This window comes from Anolis sagrei, chromosome 2, assembly GCF_037176765.1.
Source record: "Anolis sagrei isolate rAnoSag1 chromosome 2, rAnoSag1.mat, whole genome shotgun sequence".
Taxonomy (NCBI): domain Eukaryota; kingdom Metazoa; phylum Chordata; class Lepidosauria; order Squamata; family Dactyloidae; genus Anolis; species Anolis sagrei.
The window spans coordinates 179,975,649-179,999,102 of NC_090022.1; the positions used below are offsets into that span (position 1 = coordinate 179,975,649).

The 23,454-nt window shown below is 42.3% G+C and overlaps 1 protein-coding gene across 1 annotated transcript; it reads left to right on the forward strand.

The window, feature by feature from the left end:
• The first annotated feature begins 1,458 nt into the window (after positions 1–1,458).
• C2H17orf58 (chromosome 2 C17orf58 homolog) lies at positions 1,459–20,131 on the forward strand. The gene is made up of 5 exons (XM_060763098.2): positions 1,459–1,697; positions 13,188–13,790; positions 15,001–15,081; positions 17,301–17,495; positions 18,850–20,131. The coding sequence occupies exons 1-5, from the start codon at positions 1,640–1,642 to the stop codon at positions 19,038–19,040; spliced, it is 1,128 nt and encodes a 375-aa protein (XP_060619081.2). The 5' UTR covers positions 1,459–1,639; the 3' UTR covers positions 19,041–20,131.
• The last annotated feature ends 3,323 nt before the right edge of the window (positions 20,132–23,454 follow it).

The following is a 23,454-nucleotide window of genomic DNA, read 5'->3' on the forward strand; positions in this document are numbered from 1 at the left end:
GATCTGGAAAATAAAGTAATGAGAAAGTGTTGGTTTCTAATATATGTAATTCCTTTATGCTTGTGGGGAAACAGTATTTCTTGTTGTTTCTTTGTTAGTGTTGATGTGGAGAGTGTCTGGTTTGCCTACTCTGGAATATGCAACATATCATAGTCCTTCTTTAAGGGTCTCTTTCAAATCTATGATACTATATCTGTGTATGTGTGTATGAGAATCATATCTATCTATCTATCTATCTATCTATCTATATTTATGACTGGATGGCTCTTTGTCAGGAGGGCTCTGATTACACTTTCTTGCCCTGGTGAAGAGAGTTGGACTGGATGGCCTTAAGTATTTTCTGTTGGTCATGGGGGTTCTGTGTGGGAAGTTTGCCTCATTTCTGTTGCTTGTGGGTTTCAGAATGCTCTTTGATTGTAGGTGACCTATAAATCCCAGTAATTACAAATCCCAAATGTCAAGGTCTATTTCCTCTAAACTCCATCAGTGTTCATATTTAGGCATATGGAATTATAGTGTAAAGTTTGGTCCAGATCCATCATTGTTTGAGTCCACAGTGCTCTCTGGATATGGGTGAACTACAATTCCCAAACTCAAGGTCAATTTCCACCAAACCCTTCCAGTTTTTTCTGTTGGTCGTGGAAGTCCTTTATGCCATGTTTGGTTGAATTCCATCATTGGTGGAGTTCAGAATGCTCTTTGATTGTAGGTGAACTATAAATCCCAGTAAGTACAAATCCCAAATGACAAGGTCTATTTCCTCCAAACTCCATCTGTGTTCATATTTGGGCATATGGAATTTTTGTGTCAAGTTTGGTCCAGATCCATCATTGTTTGAGTCCACAGTGCTCTCTGGATGTAGGTGAACTACAACTCCCAAACTCAAGGTCAATGCCCACCAAACCCTTCCAGTGTGTTCTGTTGGTCATGGAAGTCCTGTATGCCGTGTTTGGTTGAATTCCATCATTGGTAGAGTTCAGAATGCTCTTTTGATTGTAGGTGAACTATAAATCCCAGCAACTACAACTCCCAAATGACAAAATCAATTTTTGAGTGAGGGACATACATTGGGTTGTTAGTTGTCTTGTGTCCAAATTTGATGTCAATTCGTCCAGTGGTTTTTGAGTTCTGTTAATCCCACAAACGAACATTACATTTTTATTTATATAGAATAGAATAGAATAGAATAGAATAGAATAGAATAGAATAGAATAGAATAGAATAGAATAGAATAGATTATAAGCTCCGCTTGTAAGGTGCTCTGCCACATCACGTTGGAGTCCTAAAGCAGCAGGTGCGCCGTTTCTCTAGGGCCCAAGTTTGACTCCTGCAGAATTCTGGGAAACGTAGTTGCGGGCGGGGCCTTTGGAATGCTCAGCCGGGGAGGCGCTGGGCTTCGCTCGACTACATTTCCCAGAATGCTGCGGGAGTGGAGGGAGCTCTCCGCTTGCTTTGGAACTGTGTGGGAAGGGAGTCCTCTAGGGTCGAGGCGGGGAGGCGTGAAGAAGAGCCAGGGAAGGAGGGAGGGAGGGAGGAGGAGGAGACCAGCTTGGGGAAACCAGCCTCTCATTAGCATGGAGGGAGGAGAGGCGGAGGGCGCCTCTTCCTCGGTGCAAAGCGCTCCCTTCCCTCTGGAGCCATGGCCAGGGCGCCAGTCCTCCTGCTCTGCCTCGCTGTGGGCGCCTCCTTCGCCTCAGGTAAGTCGCACACCTGGCCTTTGGCTGGCGGGAGCTTCCTTTGACTCCTCAGGGTAAAGCCTGTCTCCTCAACAAGGGCTGGACACCTCTCCCTCTTTTTCCCGCTTTCCTCGCTTAATAGACGCTCACCTGCCTCACCTGAGGGAGCGTCCAGATTCTCTCAAAGGTTTCCAACCTTTTTGGGGCAACGTCCCACTTAGGCATCTCTAGGGGATGCCTCCGCTGGCACAATGGGTTAAACCCCTGTCCCGACCAACAGGTTGCAGGTTTGAATCCTGGGAAAGTGCAGATGAGCTCCCTCTGTCAGCTCCAGCTCTTCATGCGGGGACATGAGAGAAGCCTCCCACAAGGTTGGTAAAACATCAAAATATCCAGGCGTCCCCTGGGCAACGTCCTTGCAGACGGCCAATTCTCTCACACTAGAAGCGACTTGCAGTTTCTCAAGTTGCTCCTGACACTACAAAAAAAATACAAATCTCTAAGGACCGTTCTACATATCCATAGAACCCAAAACATAAAGGCAGATAAATCCACAATATCTGCTTTGAACTGGATTATCCGAGGGCCCTTCCACACAGCCCTATGTATCAGAATATCAAGGCAGAACATCCCACATTATCTGAGTGTGGACCCAAAGCAGTTCAAAGCAGATAGTGTTGGATTTTCTACCTCGATGTTCTGGGATATAGGGTGTGTGGAAGGGCCTCCGTACACACTGCCATATAATCTGGTTCAATATGGATTTGACATAGCTGCCTGGAAGGAGCCTTAAAAAAACAATTCCCGCTTTTGGAAAATGGCATTTATAACTTTTGGGGAAAACACCATTTGGAGATCATAACTTTTTAGAAAACTTTCAGAGAAGATAAAAAAAACCCTTTAGAGTAGAATCTTCTCTTAATTATACAAGGCAGTGATTTCAGTTGTTAGACTGAATGACCCGTTATCTTTGATCTGTTAGGAATTAGGAAATGATTTTATTGATTAGCCCTTAGGGTCATATTGCAATGCCAAACTAAACAACAAGGCTTGATAAGACTTGATTACACTCTATATAGTAAATTAAATAAAACACTTATAACAATACAGTAACTCAGGAGGACTTTCCCCCTGCTGTTTGGTGAGGCACCAGCCCTTTTTTTGGCAGGGAAGGCTAAAGGTCTTCTAAAACTACAACTCCCAGGATTCCATAGCACTGAGCCATGGCAGGAAAAGTGGTGTAAAACTGTTGTAGTTCTGCAGTGTGGATCCAGCCCCATGGGAATGCAGAAGTAGAAGCAAGTGCCAAAGAGGAAAGGGAGGGAAACATCTTGCCTCCTCACACACATACTTTATGGGACGGCATATTGTTTAGGGGCACAGGATGAATATCACTTCTCCGAAATGCTTGGGACCATAAGTGTTTGCGGTGTTGGGTTTTTCACTGTCAGAATTTGGGGTATTTGCGTGAGAGATATTTTGGACACACTGTGTGCCTTCAAGTAGTTTTTTTACTTTCAGCGACTCCTATCATGGAGTTTTCTTGACCAGATTTATTGAGAGGAGGTTCTGCCTTTGAGGCTGAGAGAGCGTGATTCCTCCAAGGTCACTTAGTGACTCCTGGGAACCCTGGGACTCCAGGATTGTGGCCTAATACTCAAACCACTACACCATACTGTTTTTTTGGAGATGGGGCCCAAGCCTTACTACTTCATCACGTTAGAGCAGTGTTTCTCAACCTTACTAATGGCACAACCCCTTAATACAGTTCCTCATGTTGTGGTGACGCCCAACCATAATATTTTTGTTGCTACTTCATAACCGTAATGTTGCTACTGTTATGAATCATAATGTAAATATCTGATATGCAGAATCAGGCATGTAGCCAGGGGGGGCTTGAGGGGCTTCAACCCCCCCCCCCACCCAATTCTCAGGCTGGTCCGCAAGAAGGCCTCACTGGTACATTATTTAAACTGTTATGTTTATTCATATCATGATCTGATCACCATGTTCAATATATCCCATATGATTGGGGGTATTGGGATAACGATACAAAAGGTTTGCTAGGGCAGATCCTCAGCGCCCCCCCCCCCATCAAACTCAGCACCCCCCAAATCAAAATCCTGGCTACGGGCCTGGGCAAGATGTATTTTCATGCACTGGACCAAATTTGGCCCAAATATGAATACTGGCGGGGTTGGGGGGAGGGGAGGATTGATTTTGTCATTTGGGAGTTGTAGTTGCTGGGATATATAGTTCACCTACACTCAAAGAGCATTCTGAACTCCACCAATGATGGAATTGAACCAAACTTGGCACACAGAACTCCCATGACCAACAGAAAATACTGGAAGGGTTTGGTGGGTATTGACCTTGAGTTTTGGAGTTGTAGTCCACCTACATCCAGAGAGCGCTGTGTTACTCAGACAACGATGGATCTGGACCAAATTTAGAAAAATCCTCAATATGCCCAAATGTGAACAGTGGTGGAGTTTGGGGGAATAGACCTTCACATTTGGGAGTTGTAGTTACTGGGATTTGTAGTTCACCCACAATCAAAAAGCATTCTGAACCCTACCAATGATAGAATTGGGCCAGACTTCTCACACAAACCAACAGAAAATACTGTGTTTTCTAATGGTCTTTGGTGACTCCTCTGACACCCCCTTATGACCTCCCCCCCGGGGTCTCGACCCCCAGGTTGAGAAATGCTGCATTAGAGAATGAATCCACTTAAAATCTGGTTTCTGCTTCCTGCAGAATTCTGGGGTTTGTAGTTTAGTGAGGCAGTTGACAGTTCCCCCCCTAAACTACAAATCTCAGAATTCTGCAGGAAGCAGAACCCAGATTTAAAGTGGATTCATTCTCAAATGTGAATAATCTCTTAATGGGACATCCATTTACACTGTGTATCAAAATTTGAAAAATCTTCTATTCCTGGTTTGAAAGTGTTATTTTCTGTTTAATTGTGCTGTACTTACTTTGCAGTTTCCGCAAATGATATTAAATTGGTTGAGAGTCGATGAGCTGTTCGTGGGAAAACTATTGCAAAATGTCCCGCAGGATGTCCCGCCAAAACAAAGTGTGTGTGTGTGTTTTTGTTTTTTTTTTGCAGTTTAATAAACTGTTTCCATGTTTTTGTGATAGAACCAATTAGGAAATGCCTTTTATAACCCAAGAACCAAAATTGTGTTACATAGTGATTATGTTTCATAGTCCCTGGAGATAAGGAAGAGCGCTCCCTTGTTTAAATTCCCAGGACACGTGTGCATTGTTTGGTCAGGTGACAAAATAACTCTCTATCTCACAAAGGTTTTTGTTTTGACAGAGGGGAAGGGAGGAGAGGGGAAAAATATCTCTCTCTCACCCCTGGCAGGTGGAAACTTTTTTACTATCCGTGTTGTGTTTGCAAACACAATCCTAGGAATTGCTACTGGGAACTGCTGAGCGAATACAGGCAAGAGAGCACTGCCCATCACTCGGTTGGGTTTAATTAAATTATGCTCACCCACAAATAAAGACATTCCCTCGAATACTACAGTTTTCCTATTCTATACATGCTACCAATGGCAAAAAAATAAGTGTGGAAAGAGGACACACTGAGTGCCTGGTGGACTCATGGTAGGCTGGATCTACATTGCTGTAAAATGCAGATTGAACTGCGTTATACAGTCAATGCAGTCCCATATAATACAACTAGCTGTACCCACCACGCGTTGTTGTGGCCAACCTTCCCTCCCTCTTTATCTCCTTCCTTCCTTCCCTCCCTCCCTCCCTCTTTTTCTTCCCCTTCTTCATTCTTCCTTCTCTATCTGTTTCTTTTCTTACTTCCTTTGCTCTTTGGTTCCATATTTCCTTGTCTCTTTCTTTCCTTCCTTCCTTCTCTCCGTCTTTCTCTTTTTCGTTCCTTCTCTCCTTCCTTCCTTCTTTCACTTTTTTATTTCCTTCTTTTCTTCCTTCCTTTTCCACCTTTCTTTCCTTCCTTCCTTCCTTCCTTCCTTCCCTCTTTAACTTTTTATTTCCTTCTCTCCTTCCTACCTTCTCTACCTTTCCTTCCTTCCTTCCCTCCCTCCCTCTTTCTCTCTTTCGTCCCTTCTCTCCTTTCTTTCCTCTTTCATTTTTTATTTCCTTCTTTCCTTCCTTCCTTCTCTACCTTTCTTTCTTTCCTTCCTTCCTTCCTTTCTTCCCTCCCTCTTTCTCTCTTTCGTTCCTTCTCTCCTTCCTTTCCTCTTTCACTTTTTAATTTCCTTGTCTTCTTCCTTCCTTCTCTACCTTTCCTTCCCTCCCTCCCTCCCTCCCTCTTTCGCTCCTTCTCTCCTTCCTTCCCTCTTTTATTTCCTTCTCTCCTTTCCTTCCTTCTCTACCTTTTCTTTCCTTCCCTCCTTGCCTCCTCCTTTCCCTCTTTCTCTCTCTCCTTCCTTCCCCCTTTCTGTGTATGTTTTGTGTGTACATATATGTGGATTTGTGCTTGTGTTGTAATGTATCTTTTTTGGTTTTTTGGCTTCTTAAGTCCCTTCTATTGTGTTTTTCAGTGTTTTATGAGTGATGGTCACTTGTTGGCCTGATCAGTGTCTTGTGTCCAAATTTGGTGTCAATTCGCCCAGTGGTTTTTGAGTTATGTCAATCCCACAAACGAACATTACATTTTTATTTATATAGATTTGAACGGCAATGGGCTGCATTATATGAGTCTACACTGACTGTATAATGCAGTTCAGATGCATGATATGGCAGTGTAGACCCGGCCTTATTTCATTTATTTATTTATTTACTTTATTTATATACTGCTTTTCTCAGCCCTCAGGCAACTCAGCCTTAGCCAGGGTTTGCCACAAGAGACATTTCTAAGCACCACAGCATTCGCCTGTTGTAAAAGAGGATGTGTTTCTTCCTTTACTCTTGACCAGAAGCCATTTACAAAACTTGCCAAGCCTAACTTTGCAGGAAACAGGAGTAATTACCATGAGAAACATCAGCCCTTGTTGTTACTTCAGTTAATCCTTTTCCTCAGCCTTTTTCTGACACAACACGTCTGGCGCTCTCTCATCTACGCATTTTACTCCTCACAACAACCCTGTATAGCAGTGGTTCTCAACCTTCCTAATGCCGCGACCCCTTAAGACAGTTCCTCATGTTGTGGTGACCTCCAACATCATTTTTGTTGCTACTGTTATGAATCATCATGTAAATATCTAATATGCAGGATGTGTTTTCATTCACTGGACCAAATTGGGTACAAATACCCGATGCACCCAAATTTGAACACTGGTGGAGTTTGGGAGTTGTAGTTGCTGGGATTTATAGTTCACCTACAATCCAAGAGCATCCTGAACTCCAAGGATGGAATTGAACCAAACTTAGCACACAGGACTCTCATGACCAACAGAAAATACTGGAAGGGTTTGGTGAGCATTGACCTTGAGTTTTGGAGTTGTAGTTCACCTACATCCAGAGATCAATGTGGACTCAAACAATGATGGGTATGGACCAAACTTGGCATAAATACTCAATATGCCCAAATGTGAACACTGGTGGAGTTATGGGGATTGATTTTGTCATTTGGGAGTTGTAGTTGCTGGGATTTATATTTCACCTACAATCCAAGAGCATTCTGAACTCCAGCATTCTGAACTCCACCAATGATGGAACTGAACCAAACTTGGCACACAGAACTCCCACAACCAACAGAAAATACTGGAAGGGTTTGGTGGCATTGACCTTGAGTTTTGAGTTGTAGTTCACCTACAACCAGAGAGCACTGTGGACTCAAACAATGATGGGTATGGACCAAACTTGGCATAAATACTTAATATGCCCAAATTTGAACACTGGTGGAGTTTTGGGGAAATAGATCTTGACATCTGGGAGTTGTAGTTTTTGGGATTTATAGTTCACCTACAATCAAAGAGCATTCTTAACCCCACCAACAATAAAACTGGGCCAAACTTCCCACACAGAACCCCCATGACCAACAGAAAATACTGAGTTTACAGACAATCTTTGACTACTCCTTTGACACCCCCTCATGACCCCCCCAGGTTGAGAAATGCCACTGTATAACATCTCATCCGATGTCTCATTTAACCTTGAACTTACTTTTAAAATGCAGTCAATCCCGAGCCAGTGAATAAGTTGGAATAAGGATAGCAGTGTTTTCTCTAGGAGCATTTACACAAAAGGAGTGTGTCATGTGATTAAGATTTTATTGCCGGAGAAGCTATTCCTTTGAATCCTATAATGAGAATGATGGTCTCTGAGAATAACCAAGCATGAAGGGTCTATTCAACCAAAAGTAGAATCACAGAAGGAAGGAGAAAGGTGGAAAAGCAGGTCCCGGCTGTGCTCTCAGCTGCTTCACATGCTTTTTCCCCTCCTTTCATGGCAATGTTCTGCCTTCGCAGGCGGCATCAGACAATCTCTTCTCTCTCCAGCTGTTGTCATGGGGATGGGGCAAGTAAAAATGAAGTAAACAGGCGAGAGACTTGAGAACTGGAGCTAAACTAGCAGTCAAGATTTAACAACAGGAAGCATAGATCAACAGAACAAGGATTTTTGTTTGTAAGAGTAGGAGTGTTTGTATAAATTACATAGAAATATAAATCCGCTGTTTATTTACACCCTAATTTCAAGGTGGGAAAGGAAGGGTGGAATGAAATAATCACCCACTCATCAATTCTCTTGCCCCAGAACAGTTCTGTGCTCATTATTTTTATTTATTGTGAATTGAAGGTACAGTTGTCATGTATTTAAAAACACGAAAAAGTTTAAGACTTGGCATTATACTAAATTTCATTTGAACAAAAGCTGGCCACTTGGAGTACTTCTGGTATCACTGTGAGAAGGTCCTCCATTGTCCACTTACTCAGACTGCATTGTAGTAAGTGGAATGTACGTTGTGCTGCTCCACAATCGCATGTCGTGGACTCCACTTTGCAGCCTCATTTCTTAAGGTTAGCTCTGCATCTCGTGGTGTCAGAGCACAGTCTGTTTCAAGTCCTTTCAAGTCCCCCAGTTTTCTGTGGGCCCCGGGGGGAGTCTCTCATCTGGTATCAGCCACTGATTAAAGTTCTGGGGTTTAACCTGCCACTTTTGGACTCTTGCTTGCTGAGGTGTTCCTGCGAGTATCTCTGTAGATCTTAGGAAGCTATTTCTTGATTTAAGGCATTGGCTTACTGGCTGATATCTGAACAGAGGATGGGCTGGAGATGTCACTGTCTTGGTCCTTTCAATATTGGCGGCTTTTTTTGAGTTATTGTGGGGGGTTTTTTTAGTTATTTTATTTGAGTTATTGTGTTGTTATTGCTGCTGTTTTTATTGTTGTATTTGGGCTTGGCATCTTGTAAGATGCACCAAGTTCTTCGAGAGATGGTAGCGGGGTACAAATAAAGGTTTATTTATTTATTAATTAATTATTATTATTACTTCCCGACAGATGTCAGATGGTGAAATACCGGCTAAGCAGTGCTCATTGAAGGAAGGTGTAAAATCAGGTCAAAAAAAGTCACTCGCTTTGTCTTGGCCAAGTTGATAATGATAAATATAACCAGTCATTGGCAACCAATTATTTACTTTTTCAAATTCAAGCCTCTCACACACTTCCGTCCTGAGGAGCTCCCAGTGGGGCAGTGGGCTAAACCCTTGTGCTGCTGACTGACAGGATGGTGGTTCAAATCCAGGGAATGGGGATTTGTCTGGGCGCCAGCTCCCCATATGGGGATATGAGAGAAGCCTCCCATAGGATAACAAAACATTAAACATCCAGGCGTCTCCTGGGCAACCCCTTGCAGGCGGCCAATTCTCTCACATCAGTAGCGACTTGCAGTTTCTTAAGTCACTCCCTCATTATTGCCTAGAGCAGGGGTCCCCAAACGTTTGAAACATGGTCCTTTGGGGATGACGATGACTATATTTTTTTGGGGGGGGGGGGGAATGAACAATTTTCTATGTGCATATATCTTATTTGTAGTGCAAAAAAAATCAAGTAATACAATATTTAAAATTAAGAACAGTTTTAACCAACAAACTTACCTGTATTTCAATGGGAAGTGTAGACTTTATTTTTTCCTAATTAGTCAAGTTAACTATTCATGTTGTTGCTGTGTGCGTGTGCTGTGTGTGTGTGTGTGTGTGGGGGGGGGGGGGGGTGACTTTGAAGGTCACTGGAAACTTACATGCAGGAGAAGACCAAGAAGGAAGATTTGCCCAGCTAGACATAGTGCCAGGAAATAATAATATAATAAAAATTTCTTTATATATCGCTCTATCTTCCCGAGGGGACTCAGGGCGGTTTCCAAACAACAACATCAAAACATACAGAGTCACAATATGATTTAAAAAAAAAAAAAAAACAGTAACAGCAACGTAAGCATAAAATTACCCAACAACACATAAATCTTAAAATAAAAATATCCTGCCTGCTCTTCATGTCTATTTGTTAGGGCATGGAAAAGCAAAAGGAACATTTTGTGTAATAACTATTTATTTATTTATAGTATTTGTATACTCTTAGCCTTCCAGCGACTCGAGGCGGATTACAAGGCGAAATTCAATACCACCAAAAACACAGTTACAATATAAAAACTTTAACATCAATAAAATCATAACAACTGTAATAAAACATAATTCAATAAATACTCATTAAAACAATGTCCAATCCATCTTGTAGTTGATTCCGTTCTTATGTCTGTTACTCAGTATTTGCAAATACCTGCTCGAATAGCCATGTCTTGAGTTTTTTCCGAAATGCTAAAAGCGAAGAAACTGATCTAATCTCCATAGGAAGGGCGTTCCATAGCTGAGGGGCCACCACTGAGAAGGCCCTGTCTCTCATCCCCGCCAGCCGTGCTTGTGATGATGGCGGGACCGAGACCAGGGCCTCTCCAGACGATCTTAAGGTCCTCGAAGGTTCATAATATTCATGCTAAAACATTGCACAAAAATGTTATAAAATTTAATTCTAATAGTGTCCCCTGGTGCACTTTAGTGATGACACTTTATTTGGAAGGAGAGATTGATCACAAGAAAGGCGGTTAATATGTTTGAGAGGACAACTAATGGAAGAAAAATGGGCTGAAGGGAGAGAACTATTGTTAAATCCTACTTGCAGTTTATTTGCAAGCTGAACATGCCGTATCTAAACAGTCAATAGGTGGAATAGGAAGGTAGGCAGGCAATCAAATGTTTCAGACACTGGAAATACTGCATTGTGACCTATAAACCCAAGTTAATTAAAAGTGCAATCTTAAGCATTCTTGCTCTGAAGTTAGTCACAACCCCAAATAATGGAACTGCTGGGCAAACATGGTGAGAAAATCATTGCAAGACGTGGGGGTGGACCCAGGAGGCTTCTTCTCAGGGCTCCCAGGCAGCTGATGTGTACATCTGGGGATCTCATTTCCAGGCTAAACAATTAGTCAATACACTGTGCTGGGGACGGGTCTTAAGCAGGCCAGATGACATTGTCAACAAGGCTTCCTGTGGATGGGAAAACCAAATAGCTGTGTTTGTCAGAGACTTTTAAACAATCAAACCAGGATGGAGTATGAACCTTGCTCCCCGGATGCTTCTTGGCCAGTCAGTATTCTTTTTTTGGAGGAGAGATTGTTTATGCATTGTGTTTTTAATTTGTAACAAAAACAGGAAAAAATGTCAAATCTCCGTGATTCTGCCTCCACACTGGTGGCCTACTTTGGAGTTTAAAAAACCCAGGAGTGTCCAGTTCTCATCTAGAAGATGAGTAGAGTATTTCCCACAGCCTAGGTCACCACGTCCATCAAAACAGCAGCTTGTAGCTTATTGCTTGGTCAATTCATCCCAGGTGGGGAATGTGTAGACTGTGTGTTATACAAGGTCCCTAATTCAATTTTGCAGCCTGTAGAACCTCAACGGTATTAGCTTGTTTTAAAAACAGGCACATTGTGATCTGAAGAACACAATTCTCAAGGCATGTGTCACCATCTTTTTTTAAGGTGCAAGTGTGGAGATGTTTTCCTTTATATGTGTATTGCAATCTATGGCAGGTCCCTAGAAATCACACATCCATCAACCAACGTTGCATACCTCTACCCGAGGTGGGAGAATGTTGCTTATTGTAGTTGTTTAACCCTGTGAGTAGCTCTACTGGCATTACCAGTAGAAAGTCAAACCTATTATTTATTTATTTACAGTATTTATATACCACTTTTCTCACCCCAAGGGGAACTCGAAGCGGTTTACACATAACTGGCAAAACTTCAATGCCATACATTGGACACTGACGCGATGCCAATCCATAACAACCACAATAATAAAACCACAATTAAGCATAAATCATAATTAGACAGCACATAAGCCATCATTAAAACAATAAATAAAAACAGTCTCGGCAGTCGTATTGTCATTCTAGTCCCTGTTCTTTAAATTCTACAAACATCTACTGTCCGAAGGCCTGGTCCCAAAGACATGATTTTAATTTCTTTCTAAAAGCCAGGAGGGAGGGAGAAGATCTTACCTTATTTGGGAATGTGTTCCATAGGCGAGGGGCCACCGCCAAGAAGGTCCTGTCTCTCGTCCCCACCAGATGCATTTGCATAATTGACAGGAGCGAGAGCAGGGCCTCCCCGGATGATCTTAGATTACAAGGTGGGACGTAGGGGTTGATGCGTTTGGACAAGTAAGCTGGGCCAGAACCGTATAGAGCTTTATAGGTCAAAACCAGCACTTTGAATTGGGTACGGAGATGGACTGGCAGCCAGTGGAGCTGGCACAAAAGGGGGGGGGGGTATTCTCCCTGTATGTCGCCCCAGTTAGTAATCTGGCTGCCGCCCATTGGACTAGCTGAAGTTTCCGAACCGTCTTCAAAGGCATCCCCACGTAGAGCGCATTGCAGTAATCAGAGCGCATTGCACTTCAGGAGGCTGCTGGGACTCAATACCAGCTCGGGTGTAACTGTATGCACTCCCACTCAGGACTGCTATTCCACTGAAGGCCCTGACCTAGATGTGCCAGGCAAAGAGGACAAGGGAAGGGGCCAGTTTGTTCCGGTTTGTTTGCTGTTTGCATGGCATTTACTGGACTTTTTGCATCCATCTGAGGCACAGAAACGGGCCAACGGTCAGCTGCATTGTGTAAATTGACTGTCTGTTCTGAACCAAGAACTTGGCACAGTTAACAAATGAAGAAGAACAAGCAGGCACCACACTTAAAGTGCAAGTACCCATTAATCTTCAGTCCTTTCACATTATGCAGCTATGCCAGTGTGATTCCATTGGAATTTGGTTCCTGGGCCCCCCTGTGGATGTCAAAATCCAAGGGTGCTCAGGTCCCATTATATACACTGGTATAGGAAAATGGTGTCCCTTATATAAAAGGGCAAAAGGTATGGACAGTAGAATACATGGATGCAGAATCCATGGATCCAGAGGTCTGACTGTACACAGCTATGGAAAGTGTGCTAGAGGTCCTAGTTCTCACTATTTCCCTCCCCCACCCCCATTCCTTTCCCCCATTTCTTTCAATCTTTTTTTAATGCAGTGCCTTATCCTGGAAAGTCCACCCAATCATTCAGCAAAGATGCATTTGGACCAGTGAACTCCTTGGCTGGCCAGAGTAAATCTGTCTCCAGAGATGGCAACAGCATCAGCAGGGATGAGCCCATGGAAGGCCAGCCCTTGCCTCCGGCTGCCAGTCAAAAAGTGAAAGATGCAAAAACACACTTGCAGCCCTTGGATAAAAGGAAGAAGATCAAAAATTCAGTAGAGAACTACACTGGTGTGAGGAAGCAGCCTGTTTCACAAGGCAAATCCCTTCCTTCCAGCAGCCATGTGGAGGACACCGCTTCCACCTCTTCCTTCATCCAGACCAACCGAATACATACAAATAGATTCCAGCTGGAGGCTGCCAATAGCATCTCTGCCCAGTTCCATCCATCAGTGTATCTCCATCACAACAGACTGCCGGCAGAAGCAACTTCAAAAAGTGTTGAGCCTGGCACTGGGCAACAGTCTGGTGGCTTGGATCACCTCAACCGACCTGGCAAGGTAAACCCCAACTCCAAACTCAACACTTCCTTCAGAAATGCTACTAAGCCCTCCTGGCTACAGAGCTGGCCATCTCACTTCAGTGTCCTAAAGAATGGTAAGGATACAGAATGGATGTGTCTTGAGTTTGTTGTCACATCAGTACCAGTGTTGTGTTATTCTGAAGCAGTGGTTCTCAACCTGAGGGTCCCCAGATGTTTTGGCCTTCAACTCCCAGAAATCCTAACAGTTGTTAAACCGGCTGGGATTTCTGGGGCCCCACAGGTTGAGAACCACTGGTTTACGGAGTCATGATTTGGACTTCAACCCTGTACTTGGTTAGAAGTGACTCTGATCTTATATAAATGTGAACCACCCTTCAGTGGTGAGAAAAGGAGAATTGCTTGCCAAGGAGCATTTGGCAGTCAGAAGTCCTGGATCAGAGGCATGTTTTCAGTATTTAGGACAGATAATAAGGTGCTTTGGAATGGGTCCTAGAACTGAGCATTTTTCCTCTCAATAACTTCTGCTACTTCCCCCAGATTTCTTGAAATCTGGCCTGGAACCTGGCCCTCCATCCTCTGTTCACTTGGTCCTTGGTGACTGAGGAAGGTAGAGTGCAAGGACATATTCTGTGTCAGGAGATAGCACCTTATGGGGATCATCCACTTGAAAGTCTCCTGAGACTTATGTTGTGCCTCTGTGCCAGGGCCTTGGTCCGGTTCTTCTGCACTTGGGAGCAGTGGTTCGTCCAACCTGGCTAGTCCTTTACCACCTTATGCAATCTGGTTGCTTCTCATGGTTGGGATTGTGACAAAGTGGAAGATGAACATGCAGAGCAAAGGCATGATAAAAGAGTTTTCTTGTGCAATAGGTGATCTCCTGCTTCAAAAAGGGGTGCTGAACACAAGCAAAATAGGGAGTGGATGATTTTTAAATATGCTTTGGAAGTGTATTGAGGTGATATCCTGTGATAGTACAACTATAGAGGAGAGCCTGGAAAGTGGCCAAGATTGCATCTCACACTATCTGGGAACACACCCCATTGAACAAAATGGAGTTTGCTTCATATTAGACCAGTGGTTCTCAACCTGTGGGTCCCTCAGGTGTTTTGGCCTACAACTCCCAGAAATCCCTGCCAGTTTACCAGCTGTTAGGATTTTTGGAATTGAAAGCCAAAACATCTGGGGACCCACAGGTTGAGAACCACTGGATGAGACGATGTATAAAATTACTAATATCTGGGCTTGGATTTCTATCGTGGTAAAGTGTCACTGTCACTCCAGTTGTGGAACTTCTGAATCCAGTTTTTCTTGTTCTTGTTTTAGCTGCAGATAGTACCGAAATGTGCCTGAATGACTGCAGGATGGAGCGTGAGGAGATGGAGTCCTACTGTAGTAACGAATTTGGTAAGATCATCCAGCCCTGTCAAGCGTGCCTAAGTAGAGCACTTCTGTAGCTTCCATGTTCATCATACTGGAAAACATATGGCATCTCTAAGGCTTGGTATTGTGTGAATGTGAATTCTGTGTTGCTTCAGGTTTATTATTACTATCGTTACTTTGTTGTGAAGAGTTTTAAATTTGTTGTGAGAGTCAAAGATCAGTTAATGTTAAACTTAAGAATCAACAGAAACAAATTTCACCAAAACATTGTTTGTTTGTTGGATCATGCATCTTGAAAATGCAAAGCTCAGTGCCTGGGAATTATGATCGGAGTATTGAAACAGATATGAAAGGCACTAAGTTGGGAAATGCTGTGGATTCCCAGTTTAGTCCCAACTAACTCTAGCTGGGACTAAACTCTGGCTTTGAGGCAGAACTACTAGACCAGGGGTTCTCAAACTAAGGCCCAGGGCCAGGTACGGCCCTCCAAGGTCATTTGCCCGGCCCTCACTCAGGGTCAACCTGTCTGAAACAACTTGAAAGCACACAACAACAACAACAACAATCCCCAAAAGCAGGCCCACACTTTCCATTGAAATACTAATAAGTTTATATTTGCTAATTATTTTAATTATTGTATTGTTTTTAAGTGGGTTTTTTTGTACTACATATCTTTATGTGCAGTGTGCATAGAAATTCATTCATGCTTTTTGAAAATTATAATCTGGCCCTCCAACCGTTTGAGGGACTGTGACCTGGCCCTCAGTTTAAAAACTTTGAGGACCCCTGTACTAGACCCTGTTTTTAAGAGATGTGTAATTCTCCAAGTATTGCTGGGCTATATCTCCTAAAAGCCTCAACCAGCATTGCTGTTGGTGAGAGATGATGGGAGGTGCAGTCTGATATCTAGAAGGCTACATGACCCACTGCTGCTCTAAGCATTTTGAGTCTCAGCCACATCTATGGAATTACTTTGTCTCAGTCTAGCATGAAAACCCTTAAGATGGAGGCTATGAAATGTCTGCATTTTGCACAGTTGCAAGTTAAGACTACTTCAGTGAAAAATGATCTCTTGTACATGTCATTTGCAAAGTATGCAGTTCATAAGTTCTTAGGTTGTGATACAAATATCCTCTTATTTAAAATGCAGGTTTATTTCAGGTCAGTTCATTTTTATTTATTTGCGGTATTTGTAAACCACCCTTCTCAACCCCGAAAGGGATTCAGGATGGTATTTTAAAAACTTTTTTATCATGTCAGGAGCGACTTGAGAAACTGCAAGTCGCTTCTGGTGTGAGAGAATTGGCCACCTGCAAATAATAATAATAATAATAAAACTTTATTTATACCCCGCTCCATCTCCCCCAGGGGGACTCGGTGCGGCTTACATGAGGCCATGCCCATCAATACAGTATACACAATAAAACGCAAAAACACAGTAGCACCAAAAAATTAAATAAAATGCAAAACCAACATAATAAACGACACAGGAATATAAAATCAAATATTAAAAACACAGAAGATTTCACTGGGCAGGGTGAAATTGAAGGGTAAATTTTTTAAAACACTGGGAGAAAGGACAATATAAGTTATAAGGAGGAGGATCCGGGAATGAGGAGGATTTAATTGCACGAACCATAAAATAAAGTGCTTCTAAGGACATTTTGTGCAAAGTTTGGTCAGGGAGTATATTGCATTCAAAGATGCTGCCCAGGGGACGCTTGGATGTGTTACCATCCTGTGGGAGGCTTCTGACATGTCCCCACATGGGAAGCTGGAGTTGACTGATGGGAGCTCACCCCGTCTTGCGGATTCAAACCGCTGACCTTCAGGTCAGCAGTTCAGCTGGCACAAGGATTTAACTTGTTGCACCACTGCGACTCCCGCATTCTCTAGTTAAATCCTGTGGTCAATAAAATCAGCGAACTGTTATTTATTTATTTATTAAAGTATTCATTTGATATTTATTAGCAAATTCCTTTTGAAATAAAACTTGCAAAAAAACAAACAAACCCATGATTGGTTCGGCTTAGGGTTGCCATAAGTTGGTGATGACTTGAAGGCACACAACAACAAATATATTTTTCTCTAGCTTTGTTGATATTACGTACATTGAAAATGTTTATATGTAAGTTTTTTATGTAAGTTTACAAAACTGTATAGTTCTCAATAATGTACCATCACTGGAAAATGAATAACTAACGTGCAAATCTGAGGTATACATTGTCCTCTCTTTTTCAAAGTGGTTAACGGGATCGTTCATGATATTACCACAATACACGAAGGAACGTGTTTGGTGACACTGTTGGTCAACAGTAACGGACTGTATAAGACAAATCGCCTGTACCTCAACCCTGATGGCTTCTTCTTCTTCCGAGTTCACATGCTAGTTGTGGATGCCTTAAACTGCAGCAAACCTTGTCCAGACTTCAGACTCGGTAAAGAATTAAGAGTCCTTTCTCTGTCGATTATAGTCAGGTCATTTTAGAGCGGGACTCAGCAAGATGACAGCATAGATAGATACTTCAGGTTAAGAATAAGAAGGGAGGGGCAGGGAAGCAAACTTGAGTAACAATAAATAGGAAATATACCATGCCAGTGCTCTACCTCTAAGCATAATGGAAGGGCTGATACCTTTCTCATCCATTACTGGTCTCAGTGGTGACAAACTGGTTGCAGCTGCTATCAAGATAACATTCAGAAGGTATGAAAGGTCTGTAATTTAAACTGGTTATCTAAAGATTTATCTTTGGCCAACTGTACTCATGTCAATCAAAGCAAACATGTTGCATACAAAGTGACAGTTTGTAATTGTGTAGTGAAGGGGAAATGGCAAGTGTAGCATTGAGAAAAATCTCCTCAATGGATCTAGAACAGGCATGGGCAAACGTCGGCCCTCCAGTGTTTTGGACTTCAATTCCCATAATCCGGCAGGCTGTTAGGAATTATGGGAGTTGAAGTCCAAAACACCTGGAGGGCCAAAGTTTGTCCATGCCTGATCTATAACATCAAGCCTCAAATGCTCTGCAGATAATATATGATTAATAATACAGGCTCTGGGGTATTGTTATTTTCATGGGCTCTAAGCACTAGAATTGAGAAGTAAACATTAATCCTGCCAGAGATTTGGTTAGTTACTATATGTTTTTAGCATAGCATGTCTCATCTGAGTTGTACGCCTTTTATTTACCACTAGCCATTCCCTGCCATGCGTTGCTGTGGCCCAGTCTGTGTATATGTGTTTTGTGTGTGTATATGTGTGTGTATATCTGTGTTTGTGTATATACAGTATATGTGGCTTTGCGCATGTATTGTAATTTTTGTTGTTTTGGCTTTTAAAGTCCCTTCTGCTGTGTTTTTCAGTGTTTTTGTGAGTGATGGTCACTTGTTGGCCTGATAGATGTAGTGTGTCCAAATTTGGTGTCAATTCGTCCAGTGGTTTTTGAGTTATGTTAATCCCACAAACGAACACTACATTTTTATTTATATAGATGGTAGTCCTCCAAATGTTTTTTGTCGACAGCTCCTATTATCCCTAGCCAGCAAATCCAATAGTTAGGAATTCTGGAAGTTGCAGTCAAAAAAACGAATGAAGAGTCCTACTGCCCTGTCCCTGATTTATTCAGTATGTTCTACAGATCTGAATCAATAGCAAAGATCTAGTTGACAACCTCAAACTACTTTGCATAAGTCCATAACAATGCATTGCAATTAGTGTGCCATTGGAGCGTCCATGGCCCAGAAGGTTGTGTCCAAAAGGCACTGGTGACCATGCGGCATTTGCTTTTGTAGGAAGCCGATACATTGTGATGGGCCAGCTCTACCACAGGAGGCGGCAACTCCCCGCAGTTCTGCAAGAGCCTGTGAGAGGACGCTTGAGGCCAGGAGACGGCCTGCTTTGGAGGGGCAGGAGCTATGTGAAAAGGTTCAACCGGAGGAGGAACCTGAAAGTTCAAAGGGCAGTGCACACCAAATGTGGATGAGGATGCATCACAGACACAGGTCTTCCAGGGTGCGGGAAGGTTGGGCTGACGCTGGACAAAGAGAAGATTGGTTTTTGCCTCAAGTTCAGAGGAAGAGGTCTCCAGTGGAAGAAAAGGAGACACCGTTACTGAGGCATGAGCAGCTATTGGCTTCCACGACCTACCAGCTGATGCCCTCATAAAAATTACAGTAAACAATGTGGGTTTCAAGCCACAACTGTTGCTCTTCTGTATCTGCTTTTAGCACAGCATTAATATATGTCAGAATAGTTAAGCTGGATTCTATAGTCGCACAACTTCTGATAGCCTTGTCCTCCAGGAGCAGCAAGGAAAACTTTGGATACAAAAGAGGAGGAAGAGATGTCTGCTTATGGAATCAGACCTTTCCCCATCTTTGTGATCTTTCAGAAAGACTTCCTGCTCTGCTGGGGAAGATGCAGATGGAGTGTGGTCCGGAGGCCAGAATGAGAATGGGGTTCATAGAAGTTGGGGATCTTGCACAAACCATGTCATCATTCACCTTTGACTGCTATCTACAGAAGCCATTTTTGTTGGGGATGTCTGCCAACGCTATATGCACACATCAGATTGTCTATTGCAAATACTCTTGAGCCAAGCAAAATATTATGTGGGTTGTTGTAGGTTTTTTTTTTTTGGCTATATGGCCATGTTCTAGAGCAGGGGTCCTCAAACTATGGCCGGATATGGCCCTCCAAGGTCATTTACCTGGCCCTTTCTCACAGTCAACCTAAGTCTGACGCGACTTGAAAGCACACAACAACAACAAACTTATCTCATCAGCAAAAAGCAGGCCAACACTAAAATACTAATCAGTTTATATTCGTTAAAATTGTTCTTCATTTTAATTATTGTATTGTTTTGAAGTGTTTGGTTTTTTTGCACCACCGATAAGATATGTGCAGTGTGCATAGGAATTCGTTCATAGAATCAAAGAGTTGGAAGAGACCTCATGGGCCATCCAGTCCAACCCCATTCTGCCAAGAAGCAGGAATATTGCATTCAAATCACCCCTGGCAGATGGCAATCCAGCCTCTGTTTAAAAGCTTCCAAAGAAGAAGCCTCCACCACACTCTGGGGCAGAGAGTTCCACTGCTGAACGGCTCTTACAGAAAGTTCTTCCTCATGTTCAGATGGAATCTTTCTTGTAGTTTGAAGCCATTGTTCCGCATCCTAGTCTCCATGGAAGCAGCAAACAAGCTTGCTCCCTCCTCCCTGTGGCTTCCTCTCATATATTTATACATGGCTATCATATCTCCTCTCATCCTTCTCTTCTTCAGGCTAAACATGCCCAGCTCCTTAAGCCGCTCCTCATAGGGTTTGTTCTCCAGACCCTTGATCATTTTAGTCGCCCTCCTCTGGACACATTCCAGCTTGTCAATATCTCTCTTGAATGTTTTTTTTTTTTTCAAATTATAATCCGGCCCTCCAACAGTTTGAGGTAGTGTGACCTGGCTCTCTGTTTAAAAGGTTTGAAGACCCCTGTTCTAGAAGCATTCTCTCCTGATGTTTCGCCTGCATCTATGGCAAACATCCTCTGAGGATGGCCATATAGCCCGAAAAAACCTACAACAACCCAATGATTCCGGCCATGAAAGCCTTCGACTAAAATATTATGTGGTTATTATAGTTCTCCAGTTCTGCATACTTTTGGGGGGGGGGGGGATTCTTCAAACAAATAATGTACCAAAATATTTAATTTTCCGTTCAGTTTGAGTAATGGAAGTGCTTAAATATCGTTTACCTTTCACAGAAATCAATAACATAGTCAATATATTTTCTTGGTAGTGCTTTAAGAGAGTGTTTGGCTCAGATAGTGGTTTGACTAGGCTAATTAATACTAAATGTTCATTTTGTATGATGGCAATGTCTAAAAAAATGTTGTTATAATCTTCACCACAATCAGGAAATAAATAATGAATAGGGGTTATTGTTACCAGGATGGATACATATGGGAACAGGGCAAGTACAGCATATATAACTAGGGAGAAATGCAGTGCTACAGCTCAAAGCAAATGAATGGATGCACAACCAAATTTTAATTTTGGACAAGAATAATAATGCCATAGAGAGTTTGCTTAATGAGACATGGAGAGGGAATAGAAGAATTCATTAGCATGCCTTGCCATTTGAAAATCTGTTAAAAACACTCGGATGCAAGCCATGGCTGGAATCTTGTATCAAGCCTATAAAATTAGTGGCGGCACATTATTCAGGAACATCTCTGCTAGAGCTTTTGTGGAATCTAATAGCTTCACATATGTTCTAAGGGAAGGAAGGGAGTTGTGACCGATGTGGAGAAATGGCACATTTGCAATGAAGATGTCAGAATTGAACATTTTCCAAGATACTTTGAATGAAGGCATTTTGTCAAAAGGGGCACTTCCTGGCAGTCGCTTGGCCCAAGATGAGGAGTAGGAGGATGGGAGGGCAGCTTGCATACAACTCTTCCCCACATTTATTTCTCTGGATTATGTCCTATATTTAACTCAGATCTGAATGCCAGGGATAGTAGAGTCTTCCATTATGTGCAGAGGATTGGCTGTTGTAACAGCTCTGTTTTTTTCATAATCTTGCTTTCCAGGGGAAACCAACATCATCATAAAGTATGTCACTTGGCAAAGAGACTTTAATAGCCTTAAATGAATAACCAAGACAGGTTTTAGAAAATATTTTGGTTGGATTCGAGATCTTGATTTGGTATATACATTTAAGTTCCTACAAGCTACAAAATTAACATTAGATTTACAAGAGTAATTATACTAAATTTTGTTAGTTGGCAAGATAACTGAGAAGTCAATGGGCATGGTTGAAAAAGCGTTTTGAATTCCAGCCTGTGATGCGGCTGCACGAGGGATGTAATCCATATGACTGTGGATGTTTCCTCTGCAGCATCCAAAGAAATCCCATGTTGCCAAACAAATACTGCTGTCAGAACTTAACCTCAATCCCCTTTTGCCGATGATAGCATCCCATGTAGACTGAGTGAATCTTCCAATACTAAACTTTGTATGATATCTACTGAAGATTGGTGAAAACAAGCTTTCCCCTTCTTTAGGAATGAAACGGAAAGCCTGAATTGAAAAACTGGGCTAAATACATTGCTTTTGTTGAATCCCCTTGGATTTCTCTCATAATATTTTGGTGTACAAACTTGTCAAAAGGGAGGCTCTTTCCAACTGTTCTGAAAATACCTGAATCATGTGTTGTGCAGTGTCCCTGTACATTTCTTCTTCATTTATGCAATTTGATTTCTGCTTTGCATGTTTTCAACAACAGTAAATTTTCTTTGGAGACATGTACTCAACATTTAAAGATATTAGCTCCCCTGACCAGATTACAGTATTTCATCACATAATACGTCGTCGTTACATAAGTCACACCCCCCTTTTCAAAGTCCTGTTTTTGTTATTTTACAATTCCTTGCATAATAGTTGCACCCATGATTTAAGCCATTTCTCCGCTGTAAACAGCCTAGCGTTTCCTTCCACTCGCTCAACCACGCATCCACTCGCCACTTTGCTCACTCACTTGCCCACTATTTTTATAATGAGCGGATTATGAGCAGTGATCACCAATTGACACCCGCTGGAGACAAGAAGCACTCGTCTTTAGAACTGATGTGCACATGAGTCATTAGAAGTTAGAGCAGTGGTTCTCAACCTGGGGTCCCCAGATGGTTTTAGCCTTCAACTCCCAGAAATCCTAACAGCTCGTAAACTGGCTGGGATTTCTGGGAGATGTAGGCTAAAAACATCTGGGGACCCCAGGTTGAGATCCACTGAGTTAGAGCATCATCACATAGGACATTGTTGGGAAAAGATTTTTAAAATACTGGCAGGATCCGATGATGGTCTGTGGGAGAGTGATGGAAAAGAAGAAAAAAATGACGTGAGCAGAGTTGAGGACAGCGTATCAGATAATGAAAGCAGTAATGGTGCAGAATCTTCCAAGATGGAAAATTAAAATGTGTAAATATATAAATTTGTTTTTCTGGATACTCTTGTAAATTTTTAAAGATGTTTTCAACTTCATTTTATTAAAAAGTTACTGTATTGGAACAAAAAAAAAGGCTGCCCACTCACATAATAGTCACGCCCCCCTTTTCTGAAAAAAGGAAAGTAAGTGCAACTATTATGTGATGAAATATGGTGATACAGGTACTATGATATAGTTAACAACTATGGTGCAGTACTTTTTGAGTATTTGAATACTGGTACTTGAACAATATTTAAAAATACTATTTGCAATTCAGATTTGAGTTCACTGTATTTCCCTTTGAAAGGGATCTATTGTTTTTCTCTTCAGATATATAAATGTAATTTGCACAATATGTCTAAAATGGTGGTAGTCTTTTTACTGAGACACTATAGCAAGTAGTAGCTGATATGCTACC

Excerpts from the sequence above, each read along its gene's own strand:
- C2H17orf58 (XM_060763098.2), top strand. The coding sequence starts at position 1,640 with ATGGCCAGGGCGCCAGTCCTCCTGCTCTGCCTCGCTGTGGGCGCCTCC. Across the intron at positions 13,791-15,000 it reads CTTCAGTGTCCTAAAGAATG|CTGCAGATAGTACCGAAATG; the intron begins GTAAGGATACAG and ends TTCTTGTTTTAG. Across the intron at positions 15,082-17,300 it reads CTACTGTAGTAACGAATTTG|TGGTTAACGGGATCGTTCAT; the intron begins GTAAGATCATCC and ends TCTTTTTCAAAG.